General features: G+C 39.8%; 1 protein-coding gene across 1 annotated transcript; it reads left to right on the top strand.

Moving 5' to 3' along the window:
- Positions 1-3950: 3950 nt before the first annotated feature.
- Positions 3951-9962, top strand: LOC138652219 (olfactory receptor 5V1-like). Its single transcript, XM_069742988.1, has 2 exons — positions 3951-3993; positions 9012-9962. The coding sequence occupies exon 2, from the start codon at positions 9012-9014 to the stop codon at positions 9960-9962; it is 951 nt and encodes a 316-aa protein (XP_069599089.1). The 5' UTR covers positions 3951-3993.
- Positions 9963-13800: the final 3838 nt, after the last annotated feature.

Genomic DNA, 13800 nt, shown 5'->3' with positions numbered 1-13800 from the left:
TTGGTTTTTCTTCTGCTGGATTAATTATGTAATTATTATCATCATTTTGTTAAATGACAACTGGGAGCAGATTTTCCACAGCGGCTGCGTCTTCTACGATAAATACTCACTGATTCCACGAGCCTTTATTAGGTAGTGGTCAGTGAGTGAGCTGACGGTATAGAGCACATGATGTATTATGCTATTACATGTAGATAAGTATTAATAGAAAGCTGTTACTTTATGTTTAATTTCTCCTAAGACTTCTGCTAACACTCAGGTGAGGGTCACATCGGTATGACATCTATATGTTAGATGCTTTTGTGAAACTTATATGCAATTTCACTTTAATAATCACTTTAGAACTTTTTCCACCTTTAATGTCACCCATAATCTGAGAAACAAACTGAAATAATTTTGGAGGGGGAAACTCAAAATGACAAAATTAATATAATGTGATAGTGTGCATCTCAATATGTTGCTTTAGCAGAAGCAATGGCACAAGACACTATAAATCGTTTCTTCTGTTGAATGATTTTTTTGTTCTTTTCTGTAATATTACTCTGAAAATTTAATAAAATCCAACTATAAAAAAATAATGTGGAAGTGTGAACATCTCTTTATAAATTGAGAATGCTGTGTGTTCAGAATCAGCCAATCACATTTACACTCATGTTGCATAGTAATCAGTACAATACTGCAATAATTTACAGTGATTCTGATTAACCCCACATAACCCCTTATAAAGCTTAGCTGCACCAGTAGGATTTTCAGTTTTTAGTTGCATTTCACAGCAAAAAGCCATGTTCCATAAACAGCTTACAACACAGCAAATGGATCATACTGCTGAAAGTTCTCAGTCATCAAAATGGGACAAAAAAAAAATTGCCAAGCCATGAAATACACTGTGAAGACTGTCATCAAGAAGTGGCTTAAATTTGGCACAACAGAGACATTACTAAAACTGGATATCCTTCAATACTTGCCATAAAGACAAGATGGAAATTAGTCCAGGAGGTTGTCAAGTGGCCTACAAAAACTTCAAAAGAGTTGCAGGAATTTATGGTAAGTACTGGATGTGTACTGCATGTGACAACAATCTCCTGTATTCTTCATATGTCTTACTTGTGAGTCACAGTGGCAAAAAGGAAGCCTTTTCTTACATACTCGTAGAAAAACATCTAAGCCCGGCTATGACTTGGCATAACCTACATTAAGTCTACCAAAAGCATGTGGGAAAACATGTTATATGAGACTAAAGTTGAACTTTTAGGCCATAATTCCAAAAGGTATGTTTTGCTCTAAGCCAACACTGTGCATCACAGAACATAGTGCCCACAGTGAAGCATGGTGGAAGCAGCAATGAGCTTCTGGGCTGATTTGGAACTGGGGCTTTAGTGAATTCAATTTCTCAATTGAATTGTACATATTATGGGAAACATTACCAGTGGAAAAAGTTCTGAAATGGTTCTTCTTAATATCATTTGTTTTATATGAGGAAAACCTGACATTTTAATAGGAATATGTAGACTTTTTATATCCACTGTTTTAAGAAGTACACACCTTTTAATAAATCTAACACATTGCCTTCTTTACGTGCACCAAAATAATCCCATAATCAAAATCGCACTATAAATTACGCCACCGTCTGGCACTGGGGAACACAATTTTTTAAGAGTTAGGTCAGACAACTGTTCTTAATTAATTTTTGGATGCTAAATCCAGAAATGATCTCAGTTTTTCTCTATCACGTCAAGTTTTTGAACTATAGGATTTTTGTCTTCTCAAAACTATGTAAACTACTGTACCTAAAAAGTTTTTTTTTATTAAATAGTACAAATATGAACAAAAAATGAAATATATAAGAAATAGGCATGACAAAGTTGTGACTACTCTTACAAGTTGCCACGTAGCTCTATATGAGTCAAATTGTAATCAGATAACAAGTCTTATTACAGATATCAGTGCAATTGTGCTTCTCTGGCAGGTAAGTTGTGTAGGAAAAACTTGACGTGCTAGAAAAAAACTGACTACATTTTTGGAATCAGCATGCCAATTTTAGTATAAATCAGCTCAAAAACCTAACTCAACAGAAATTTTTTTTCAAATTGTTCCCCTGTGTTATGGTAAATTTGTTGGTGTTGTGGGTGGCTCGACCTCATTTCATAAAGCTCCACCCACATTTATGAAATGTGCCATGAGCAGAGGGAGTAAGTTTAAAAAATTGTGAATTATGGCATACATACAGCTCTGGCAAAAATTGAGAGACCACCACAACCAAACCCTGACATGGGCAGCCCCATCTCCAGACCTGAACCCCATTGAAAACCTCTGGAATGTAATCAAGAGGATGATGGAAAGTCACAAGCCATCAACAAAGAGGAACTGCTTAAATGTTTGCACCAGAAGCAGTGTGAAATACTGGTGGAAAGCATGCCAAGACGCATGAAAGCTGTGATTAAAAATCATGGTTATTCCACAAAATATTGATTTCTGAACTCTCCCGAGTTAAAACATTAGTATTGTTGTTTCTAAATGATTATGAACTTGTTTTCTTTGCATTATTTGAGGTCTGAAAGCACTGGTTTTTTTTTTAATTTTGACCATTTTTCTTTTTCAGAAAAAAATACAAAATGTATTGCTTGAAAATTTGGAGACATGTTGTCAGAAGTTTATAGAATAAATAAACAATTTACATTTTACTCAGAAATATACCTGTAAAGAGAAAAATCAGACAAACTGAACATTTTGCAGTGGTCTCTTAATTTTTGCCAGAGCTGTATGGTGTAACTTTTCACCACCAGAAAGTGGTATTAATTAAAATAATAGCGACAGAGACTCCGATTTAGCATTATCTTTACAACCTTTTTATCTGGAGTAAAATTGGTTTTAAAGGGACTCTGCCACTTGAATTTGGCGGGCTATGTAAATGCCCTGTGTCCGGCCCGATGGGCGGTGTTTCCTCTTCTTTCATTCACCCCTTCCTTTCCCGCTGTCCGCAATATTTTCTTGAAGTTGAGTAGGTTTCCTCCGTAGTTCACATGTGCGCAATGCAATCTTGCCTTGTGCACGCGCAGTATGCTTTGCCCAACTGCGGGCAAAGAAGAAAAGCATTACTGCGCATGCGCCACCACACTATGTCCCGGAAGTATTTCATTGTGTTCCGGGACATAGTGCGGCGGTGCATGCGCAGTAATGCTTTTCGGCTTTGCCCGCAGTTGGGCAAAGCATACTGCGCGTGCGCAAGGCAAGATTGCATTGCGCACGCATGAACTACTCAACTTCAAGAAAATATGGCGGACAGCGGGAAAGGAAGGGGTGAATGAAAGAAGAGGAAACACCGCCCATTGGACCGGACACAGGGCATTTAGAGAGCCCACCAAATTCAGGTGACAGAGTCCCTTTAATAGTGCTGTTTTAAATTGTATTCTTATTGTATTAAGTATTTAATTTGCTTCTTTATTTTTTTTTTAATTCTCAACAATGAGTGTGGTTTTCCTTATCCAGATGCTTTTGTTTCGTTCATCATTTGAAACTTTTCAAAATGATGCAAATTTTTCAATTAACTGTACTCTAATACTGTAATGGAGTCCAAAATCTGTGTGTTAGTTTTTGCGCAGTTGAAGATTACCGTGTACCATTGTAAATGATTGTGTTACTTTTTGCTCTAAAAAGGCTAAAAAAAACTAAAAGAAAAAGATCATCTTTGATTTTGTGTAACATTTATCAACTCTCATGCTCCACGAAGAAGAAATTGGTTTTCAATCATTTTTATTGTTTTTTTTAAGCTATATATACATGGGTAAGGAGAGGGGGTAGGAAACATTTATTAGGTCAGGATGTAGAGTAGTTTGGTGCAAAAATCAGCAACAAATTACGTCACTTAAAAAAAACCATAAATAATTAATTTGGGCTAGAAATGTACATATATTGGGTTATTGCCTACCTCATTTTTATATATATTTTTTTTTAGGTGTCAAATTCACAGTTCCTTCTCGTGCTATTTAATCTAAGGTAATATACATAAATCTCTTCTTTGTGCGCAAAAAAGTAGAGAATGTGGTATGCAACGATGCATCAGATAATACTAGAAATCTATCTACAGTATCTATCTAATCTGTGGCCACTGGATATGAGTTGAGAGTCTCATCTTAGTAATGAGCATCCATAACTCTTTTTTTGAATAGATGGCCTGTTGCAACGATACATATATGTCACGCTGCAAAGGTAAAGTTGTACAAGGTCAGCTAATCAAAAGAAGAGTTCCAGATGCGTCAGGTAAGAGGCTGTTCCCAGGACTCCCGTCAAGCGGGCACAGATTACTGGCATGGCCAGCTGACAAGATCCTGGGAACCTTTATGCTCCAATTCTAGTAATGACCTAAAAATCTGAGGCCAAAGAGTCTTTGTTTATATTTGAACCTCTTTTGCCAAGGCTGCAAGAGTAAACAGTAATCCAATCACCCTTCTCCCGATAACCCAAAAATAAATTTCTTCACATGTAGAAGGCCCAGGGCAGAAAGCAAAGTAGCCTCCCCGACTTACTTCCCTCTCCCCTCTCCCCTCTTAGCATTTTTGAACAAGTTTTGTTATTTCAGCCCACATAATACCGCTACATAGGGCCAAAATAGCACTACCAAGATATTTAAAATTCAAATCATCAACCTTCAAAAATCTATTAATGCTACATCTGACTCCCTCTGTGGCTCACGTCCTCAAAGGGCTCCTAGGAAATGGAAGCCTAGTTTGCCACCACTTAAAGTCAGCCACTGGCCACATGCATGGTAACTGCATGAATGTTCTTTTTAGTCAGCTGCTATGACTGTATTAATGGTATATATTTCATTCATCTGCTGCATTTATCCATTTTAAAGTCTTCTATCTTTGCAAGCCTGCATTAATTATAGATATTTCAAATACTGAGTTTGTTCCCTGATGCTGTAAGGTCATCACACTTGCTCAAAAAGTTTATGATCCTTGTTGGTCTGTAAGTTTATTTGTTTGTTTGTTTGTTTGTTTGTCTCTGCACTTTATTGCCTTCTGCTGTCTTAAGGTACCTTCACACTGAGGGACTTAACAACGATATCGCTAGCGATCCGTGACGTTGCAGCGTCCTGGATAGCGATATCGTTGTGTTTGACACGCAGCAGCGATCAGGATCCTGCTGTGACATCGCTGGTTGGAGCTAGAAGGTCAGAACTTGATTTCGTCGCTGGATCACCCGCTGACATCGCTGAATCGGCGATGTCTTCACTGGTAATCAGGGTAAACATCGGGTTACTGAGCGCAGGGCCGCGCTTAGTAACCCGATGTTTACCCTGGTTACCAGTGTAAATGTAAAAAAAAAAAACACTACATACTTACATTCCGGTGTCTGTCGCGTCCTCCGGCGTCCGCTTCCCTGCACTGTGTCAGCGCCGGCCGGCCGTAAAGCAGAGCGGTGACGTCACCGCTCTGCTTTACGGCCGACGCTTACACAGTGCAGGGAAGCGGACGCTAGGGGACGCGACAGACACCGGAATGTAAGTATGCAGTGTTTGGTTTTTTTTACATTTACACTGGTAACCAGGGTAAACATCGGGTTACTAAGCGCAGCCCTGCGCTTAGTAACCCGATGTTTACCCTGGTTACCCGGGGACTTCAGAATCGTTGGTCGCTGGAGAGCTGTCTGTGTGACAGCTCTCCAGCGACCACACAACGACGAAACAGCGACGCTGCAGCGATCGGCATCGTTGTCTATATTGCAGCAGCGTCGCTTAATGTGACGGTACCTTTAAGTTACTTGACTGATAACTGTTAACGTGTTAAATTAGTGATAGATCTAAGCATAAACTTCCCTGTATATTAAGGCTGCATGCATACGTTCCGGATTTTTCACTTTTTTTTCGCTATAAAAACGCAATAAAACCGAGAAAAAATGCATCCATTAAGCATTCTATTCATAGAATACAATCCGCAATTTTTGTGCACATGTTGAATCGCGGTAAAAAATGCAGCATATTCATTAATTTTGTGGATTTTTCGCAGATTTCCCGCTATTTAATGAAAGATTTTTTTGCGGATTTCCCACTATTTAATGCATTGGAAAGCACCAGAAAGAAACGCGAAAAAGCAGCACAAAAAACGCGTGCGGATTTCCTGCAGAAAAAGTCCGGATTTGTTCAGGAAATTTCTGCAAAGAATTCTGACGTGTGCACATAGCCTAAGATACAGCCAAGGGAAGATGATTGTGCAGTTTGTATCCAAGTGCCGGGATCCAAGAAGTATCGTTTCTCCTTGTGGAGAGTGACATGTTAAGCATGTCGAGGTGAGGAGACTTAAAGCTGCAATGCTCCTCTGGGAAATATGCAAATTGTCTCTTCAGAGAGGAAGATGACTAGAACTCTTGTTTCACCTTTTGGAAGTAGCAATCCTAACAGTCAATGTCGACCCTTTAACGAGCCTTGTCACATGACTTAGGATAATAGCCAAACCAGAATCAATTTGCAGACACTGTATTTCGGGGTATTGCCCCTCGTCAGTTCAAAGTGGAGATCTGGTTTGGCTGATTGAGAGGCATCTGACCGGGATCCAAGAAGTATCTTTTCTCCTTGTGGAGAGTGACATGATAAGCATGTCGAGGTGAGGAGCCTTAAAGCCGCAATGCTCCTCTGGGAAATATGCAAATTGTCTCTTCAGAGAGGAAGAGGACTAGAACTCTTGTGCCACCTATTGGAAGTAGCAATCCTAACAGTCAATGTCGACCCTTTAACGAGCCTTGTCCAAGTGCCATATTTTTCGAAGTGCCAGGGGAGTTAAACATGGCTGCTGGACAGGAGACAGGTAAGCCATGCAAGACAATCAAAGAAACTTGTTTCCAGCTCATTTGCATTGCAAAATGATGCATTCACTGGTTGCATTTGTATCATTTACACTGGGGGAAATAAGTATTTGATCCCTTGCTGATTTTGTAAATTTGCCCACTAACAAAGACATGAACAGTATATAATTTTAAGAGTAAGCTAATTTTAACATTGAGAGATAGAATACCAAAAATAAAATCCAGAAAATCACATTGTATAAATTGTATAAATTTATTTCCATTTTGCGGTGAGAAATAAGTATTTGATCCCTCTGGCAAACAAGACTTAATACTTGGTGGCAAAACCTTGTTGGCAAGCACAGCAGTCATAAGTTTTTTGTAGTTGAAGATGAGGTTTGCGCACATGTTAGGAGGAATTTTGATCCACTCCTCTTTGCAGATAATCTCTAAATCATTAAGATTTTAAGGCTGTCGCTTGGCAACTCGAAGCTTCAACTCCCTCCATAAGTTTTCTATGGGATTAAGGTCTGGAGACTGGCTAGGCCACTCCATGACCTTAATGTGCTTCTTTTTGAGCCACTCTTTTGTTGCCTTGGCTGTATGTTTTGGGTCATTGTCTTGCTAAAAGACCCAGCCATGACCCATTATTAATGTCCTGGCAGAGGAAAGGAGGTTGTCACTCAGGATTTTGTGGTACATGGCTCCGACCATACGGACGCTGTACTTTACTGTTCGGGTTCGCCCATCTCTATCCTTGATCTCTCTGTAACATTCAACACAGTGGATCACCAGCTCTCCCTAACTATTCTCAGTTCTCTCCTGGTTCTCCTCTTACCTCTCTGAAAGCTCCTTCTCTGTGTCAAAATTTTACTGGTTCCTCTTACTCTCCTCTTCCCCTTACTGTCAGGGTTTCTCAAGGATCAGTCCTAGGCCCCTCCTTTTCTCTTTATATACTGCCCCTATTGGACAAACCATCAGTAGATTCAGCTTTCAGTACCATCTCTCTGCTGATGAACCCAAATTATACACCTCGGCTCCTGACATCACCCCTGCATTACTAGAAAATACCAGTGATCTTTTTTCTGCTGTCTCAAACATTATGTCTTCCATCTATCGAAAACTGAATGTGTCAAAAACTGAACTAGTTGTTTTTCCTCCCTCCACTAACCTACCTATGCCCGATATTGCCATTTCCATGTGTGGTTCTACCATTACTCCCCAGCAACATGCCCACTGTCTAGGGGTCATATTTGATTCAGATTTTTCAATCACCCCCTACATCCAATCAATTACTTGCTCATGTCACCTACACCTTAAAAACATTTCTAGAATTCAACCTTTTCTTACCTTTGACTCTGCAAAAACTCTTACTGTTGCTCTTATTCATTCTCGTCTGGACAATTGCAACTCTCTTCTAATTGGTCTGCCTCTTACTCTCTCCCTCTCACTTCTACAATTAATCCTAAATACTGTAGCCAGGATCATATTCCTTTCCAACTGCTTCAACGATGCCACTACCTCGTGCTAGTCATTCACTGTTTGGCTATCCGCTACACAGTCCAATATAAATGTATCACTCTTACCCACAAAGCGCTCCATGGTTCAGCACCACCCTACCTTGTCTCAGTCTACCACCCTACACGTGCCCTTCCTTCTGCTAATGACTTAAAACTAACATCCTCAATAATCTGAACCTCTCACTCTTATCTCCATGACTTCTCAAGTGCTGCACCAGTTCTTTGGAATGCACAGCCCAGGACAATTCAATTCATTGCCAATAGTCACCTTTTTAAGTGTGGCCTAAAAACTGGCCTTCACCTCACCTCACTTATCTAACTATCTCCATTTTGCCCATACAAAATTCTCTTCAAAATCTTGACCCTCGCAGCCTCTTTTCACACACCCTCCATGCACTTAATAGCCTTCTGTGTCCATACTTGTATACATCTGGCTGGTGAACAGTTCATGCAGCATTGTGTGACTACCATATTAATTATATTGGTGGCTGGAATGTACAATACAAGTACTTTTTACCATTTACGTCTCATATCTCCCCTATTTCCTCATAGATTGTAAGATTGCATGCAGGGCCCTCACTCCTTTAGGTGTCTGTTGAGCTATGTGTTATTCTGTAATGTCTTTAATATTTGTACAAGTCCAATCTAAAATGTAAAGCGCTATAGAAATAAATTATTATTATTATTATTATTATTATTATGACTCTATTTCAGATGCTATTGATTGACCTACAACATCAGAACGACACATCACTGGAAAACTTTTTGCTTCTTACATTTTCTGACGGTGTGTTCTTTGTCACCATTTTATTTTTTGTCATTTATTGCACAATCCTGATTGGAAATCTCTGCATTTTCACCATCATTAGACTTGAGAGCCATCTTCACACTCCCATGTACTTTTTCCTAAGTAACCTCTCCTTGCTGGACATTTTCTATTCCTCGTCCACACTGCCATTGGTGTTATTTAACTGCGTAACTGGCAACAGAAAAATTTCCTTTCGAAAATGTATCTTTCAGTTATATTTATTTGTATCACTCGGAGGGGCGGAATGTATATTGCTGGCCATAATGGCGTATGACCGTTTTGTTGCAATATGCAACCCGTTCCATTATCCAGTGGTGATGAGTGGTAAGCTTTGCGCTAGTCTCGCTGCAGCATCATGGTTAAGTGGGTTCCTCAATTCAATTCTTCACACAGTCATGACCGCCAACCTCTCGTTTTGTAAATCACAACAGATCATTAACCATTTCTACTGCGATGTACCTCCACTCATACAGGCATCCTGTAATCCCACCAAAACCAGTAAAATCTTGTTGTACATTGTCAGTGTATTTTTAGGTTTTACCCCGTTTCTCTACATTGTCATCTCTTACATACACATCATTTCCACCATTATGAAGATAAAGTCTTCTGAAGGACGATGGAAGGCATTTTCAACCTGTTCGTCCCACCTTATTGTGGTGACCATGTTCTATGGGACAGCTAACTTCAACTATATAGGACCTTCAGGATACTCCTTTGAGGTGGAGCATTTAGCCTCTTTCTTATACAGCCTTTTGACTCCTCTTGTAAATCCAATTATCTACTGCTTTAGAAACAAAGAAGTGAAGGGGGCATTGCAGAAACATCTCAGGCGTTGTTACTTTAAGATATATAGATAATTGATTTTGCATTGACATATTCTCATGGATTATTTATTAATTTGTCACTTACCGACACCCATGTTGAGGGAAATCACTATAAAGTCTAATTAAAGTATGCCCCTGAATACATTGTGCTTAGTTTTATATGTTTACAGCGGGTACAGAAAGTATTCAGACTCCTTTAAATTTTCACTCTTTGTTTCATTGCAGCCATTTGGTAAATTCAAAAAAGTTCATTTTTTTCTCATTAATGTGCACTCTGCACCCCATCTTGACTGAAAAAAGAGAAATGTAGTAATTTATGCAAATGTATTAAAAAAGAAAAACTGAAATATCACATGGTCATAAGTTTTCAGACCCTTTGCTCAGTATTGAGTAGAAGCACCTTTTGAGCTAGTACAGCCACGAGTCTTCTTGGGAATGATGCAACAAGTTTTTCCACACCTGGATTTGGGGATCCTCTGCCATTATTCCTTGCAGATCCTCTCCAGTTCCGTCAGGTTGGATGGTGAACGTTGGTGGACAGCCATTTTCTGGTCTCTCCAGAGATGCTCAATTGGGTTTAGGTCAGGGCTCTGGCTGGGCCAGTCAAGAATGGTCACAGACTTGTTCTGAAGCCACTCCTTTGTTATTTTAGCTGTGTGCTTAGGGTCATTGTCTTCTTGGAAGGTGAACCATCGGCCAAGTCTGAGGTCCAGAGCACTCTGAAACATGTTTTCATCCAGGATATCTCCATACTTGGCCGCATTCATGTTTCCTTCAATGACAACCAGTCATCCTGTCCCTGCAGCTGAAAAGCACCTCATAGCATGATGCTGCCACCACCATGTTTCACTGTTGGGATTGTATTGGGCAGGTGATGAGCAGTGCCTGGTTTGCTCTACATATAACGCTTAGAATTATCACCAAAAAGTTCTGTCTTCATCTCATCAGACCAGAGAATCTTATTTCTCATCGTCTGGGAGTTCTTCATGTGCTTTTTAGAAAACTCTATGCAGGCTTTCATATGTCTTGCACTGAGGAGAGGCTTCCGTCGAGCAACTCTACTATAAAGGCCCGACTGGTGGAGGGATGCAGTGATAGTTGACTTTATGGAACTTTCTCCCATCTCCCTACTGCATCTCTGGAGCTCAGCCACAGTGATCTTGTGGTTCTTCTTTACCTCTCTCACCAACGCTCTTCTCCCACGATTGCTGAATTTGGCTGGACGGCCAGATCTAGGAAGACTTCTGGTGGTCCCAAACTTCTTCCATTTAAGGATTATGGAGGCCACTGTGCTTTTAGGAACCTTGAGCACTGCAGAAATTCTGTTGTAACCTTGGCCAGATCTGTACCTTTACACAATTCTGTCTCTGAGCTCCTTGGCCAATTCCTTTGACCTCATGATTCTCATTTGGTCTGACATGCACTGTGAGCTAAGAGATTTTATATAGACAGGTGTGTGCCTTTCCAAATCAAGTCCTATCAGTTTAATTAAACACATCTGGACTCCAATGAAGGAGTAGAACCATCTCAAGGAGGATCACAAGGAAATGGACAGCATGTAACTTAAGTATGAGTGTCTGAGCATGTGATATTTCAGTTTTTCTTTTTTATTAAATTTGAGAAAAATTCTACATTTCCGGTTTTTTTTCAGTCAAGATAGGGTGTAGTGTACATTATTAATGTGAAAAAAATGAACTTTTTAGAATTTAACAAATGGCTACAATGAAACAAATAGTGAAAAATTTAAATGGGTCTGAATACTTTTCGCACCCACTGTATACAGTACAGACCAAAAGTTTGGACTCACCTTCTCATTTAAAGATTTTTCTGTATTTTCATGACTATGAAAATTGTACATTCACACTGAAGGCATCAAAACTATGAATTAACACATGTGTAATTATAAACTTAACAAAAAGTGTGAAACAACTGTAATTATGTCTTATATTCTAGGTTGTTCAAAGTAGCCACCTTTTGCTTTGATGACTGCTTTGCACACTCTTGGCATTCTCTTGATGAGCTTCAAGAGGTAGTCACCGGGAATGGTTTTCACTTCACAGGTGTGCCCTGTCCGCTTTAATAAGTGGGATTTCTTGCCTTATAAATGGGGTTGGGACCATCAGTTGTGTTGTGCAGATGTCTGGTGGATACACAGCTGATAGTCCTACTGAATAGACTGTATTATGGCAAGAAAAAAGCATCTAAGTAAAGAAGAACGAGTATCCATCATTACTTTAATAAATGAAGGTCATCAGTCCGAAAAATTGGGAAAACTTTGAAAGTGTCCCCAAGTGCAGTGGCAAAAACCATCAAGCGCTAAAAAGAAACATGCTCACATGAGGACCGCTTCAGGAAAGAAAGACCAGGAATCACCTCTGCTTCTGAGTATAAGTTTATCCGAGTCACCAGCCTCAGAAATCGCAGGTTAACAGCAGCTCAGATTAGAGACCAGGTCAATGCCACACAGAGTTCCAGCAGCAGGCACATCTCTACAACAACTGTTAAGAGGAGACTTTGTGCAGCAGGCCTTCATGGTAAAATAGCTGCTAGGAAACCACTGCTAAGGACAGGCAACAAGCACAAGAGACTTGTTTGTGCTAAAGAACACAAGGAATGGACATTAGACCAGTGGAAATCTGTGCTTTGGTCTGATGAGTCCAAATTTGAGATCTTTGGTTCCAACCACGGAGTCTTTGTGCGACGCAGAAAAGGTGAACGGATGGACTCTACATGCCTGGTTCCCACCGTGAAGCATGGAGGAGGAGGTGTGATGGTGTGGGGGTGCTTTGATGGTGACACTGTTGGGGATTTATTCAAAATTTAAGGCATACTGAACCAGCATGGCTACCACAGCATCTTGCAGCGGTATGCTATTCCATCCGGTTTGCGTTTAGTTTGACCATCATTTATTTTTCAACAGGACAATGACCCCAAACACAACTCCAGGCTGTGTAAGGGCTATTTGACCAAGAAGGAGAGTGATGGGGTTCTACGCTAGATGACCTGGCCTCCACAGTCACCAGACCTGAACCCAATCGAGATGGTTTGGGGTGAGCTAGACCGCAGAGTGAAGGCAAAAGGGCCAACAAGTGTTAAACATCTCTGGGAACTCCTTCAAGATTGTTGGAAGACCATTCCCAGTGACTACCTCTTGAAGCTCATCAAGAGAATGCCAAGAGTGTGTAAAGCAGTCATCAAAGCAAAAGGTGGCTACTTTGAAGAACCTAGAATATAAGACATATTTTCAGTTGTTTCACACGTTTTTGTTAAGTATATAATTCCACATGTGTTAATTCATAGTTTTGATGCCTTCAGTGTAAATGTACAATTTTCATAGTCATGAAAATAAAAAAACAATCTTTAAATGAGAAAGTGTGTCCAAACTTTTGGTCTGTACTGTATATAACACCTGACTCCCCTACCTTAAGACACACACCTGAAAAAAGCATTAAGAAAAATGGCGTAGGGGTTGGGGACGTGTGGCTGCTGTTTGGGTCCTTTTATGTACTCCATCATTTCAGATGCTGTATTTTCCCCTTTCAATTGTATATATGTGACACCTCTGGCGTTTTAGGAAGCAACACTATATAAGATAATTTGCTGTGATCCATGGTTTTAGGATTTTCTTATTGCACTGAGCACTTTAATCTTGTTGAAACTCTGAGCACAGCTTTAAAATTATCTTTATGCTATGAAATATTAATTGCATCAACCTCTCGTACATCAGAATGTATTCCTAAAGGACCCTATTAGCTGACCCAGCCTTCTTTTGCATCTCCCCACTATGGAGGTTTATTCCCACCCTGTATTTGTTTATTTTATTATTCTGTGTCATTTTAAATACATTTCAATAAACTATTGATTTTTTTTA

The sequence above is a fragment of the Ranitomeya imitator genome, chromosome 10 (genome assembly GCF_032444005.1).
Source record: "Ranitomeya imitator isolate aRanImi1 chromosome 10, aRanImi1.pri, whole genome shotgun sequence".
In the NCBI taxonomy this organism is placed as follows: Eukaryota; Metazoa; Chordata; class Amphibia; order Anura; family Dendrobatidae; genus Ranitomeya; species Ranitomeya imitator.
This window is presented reverse-complemented; position numbering and strand designations above follow the sequence as displayed.

What these genes read in the sequence shown, in the direction of transcription:
- LOC138652219 (XM_069742988.1), top strand. Translation starts at nt 9,012, where the DNA reads ATGCTATTGATTGACCTACAACATCAGAACGACACATCACTGGAAAAC.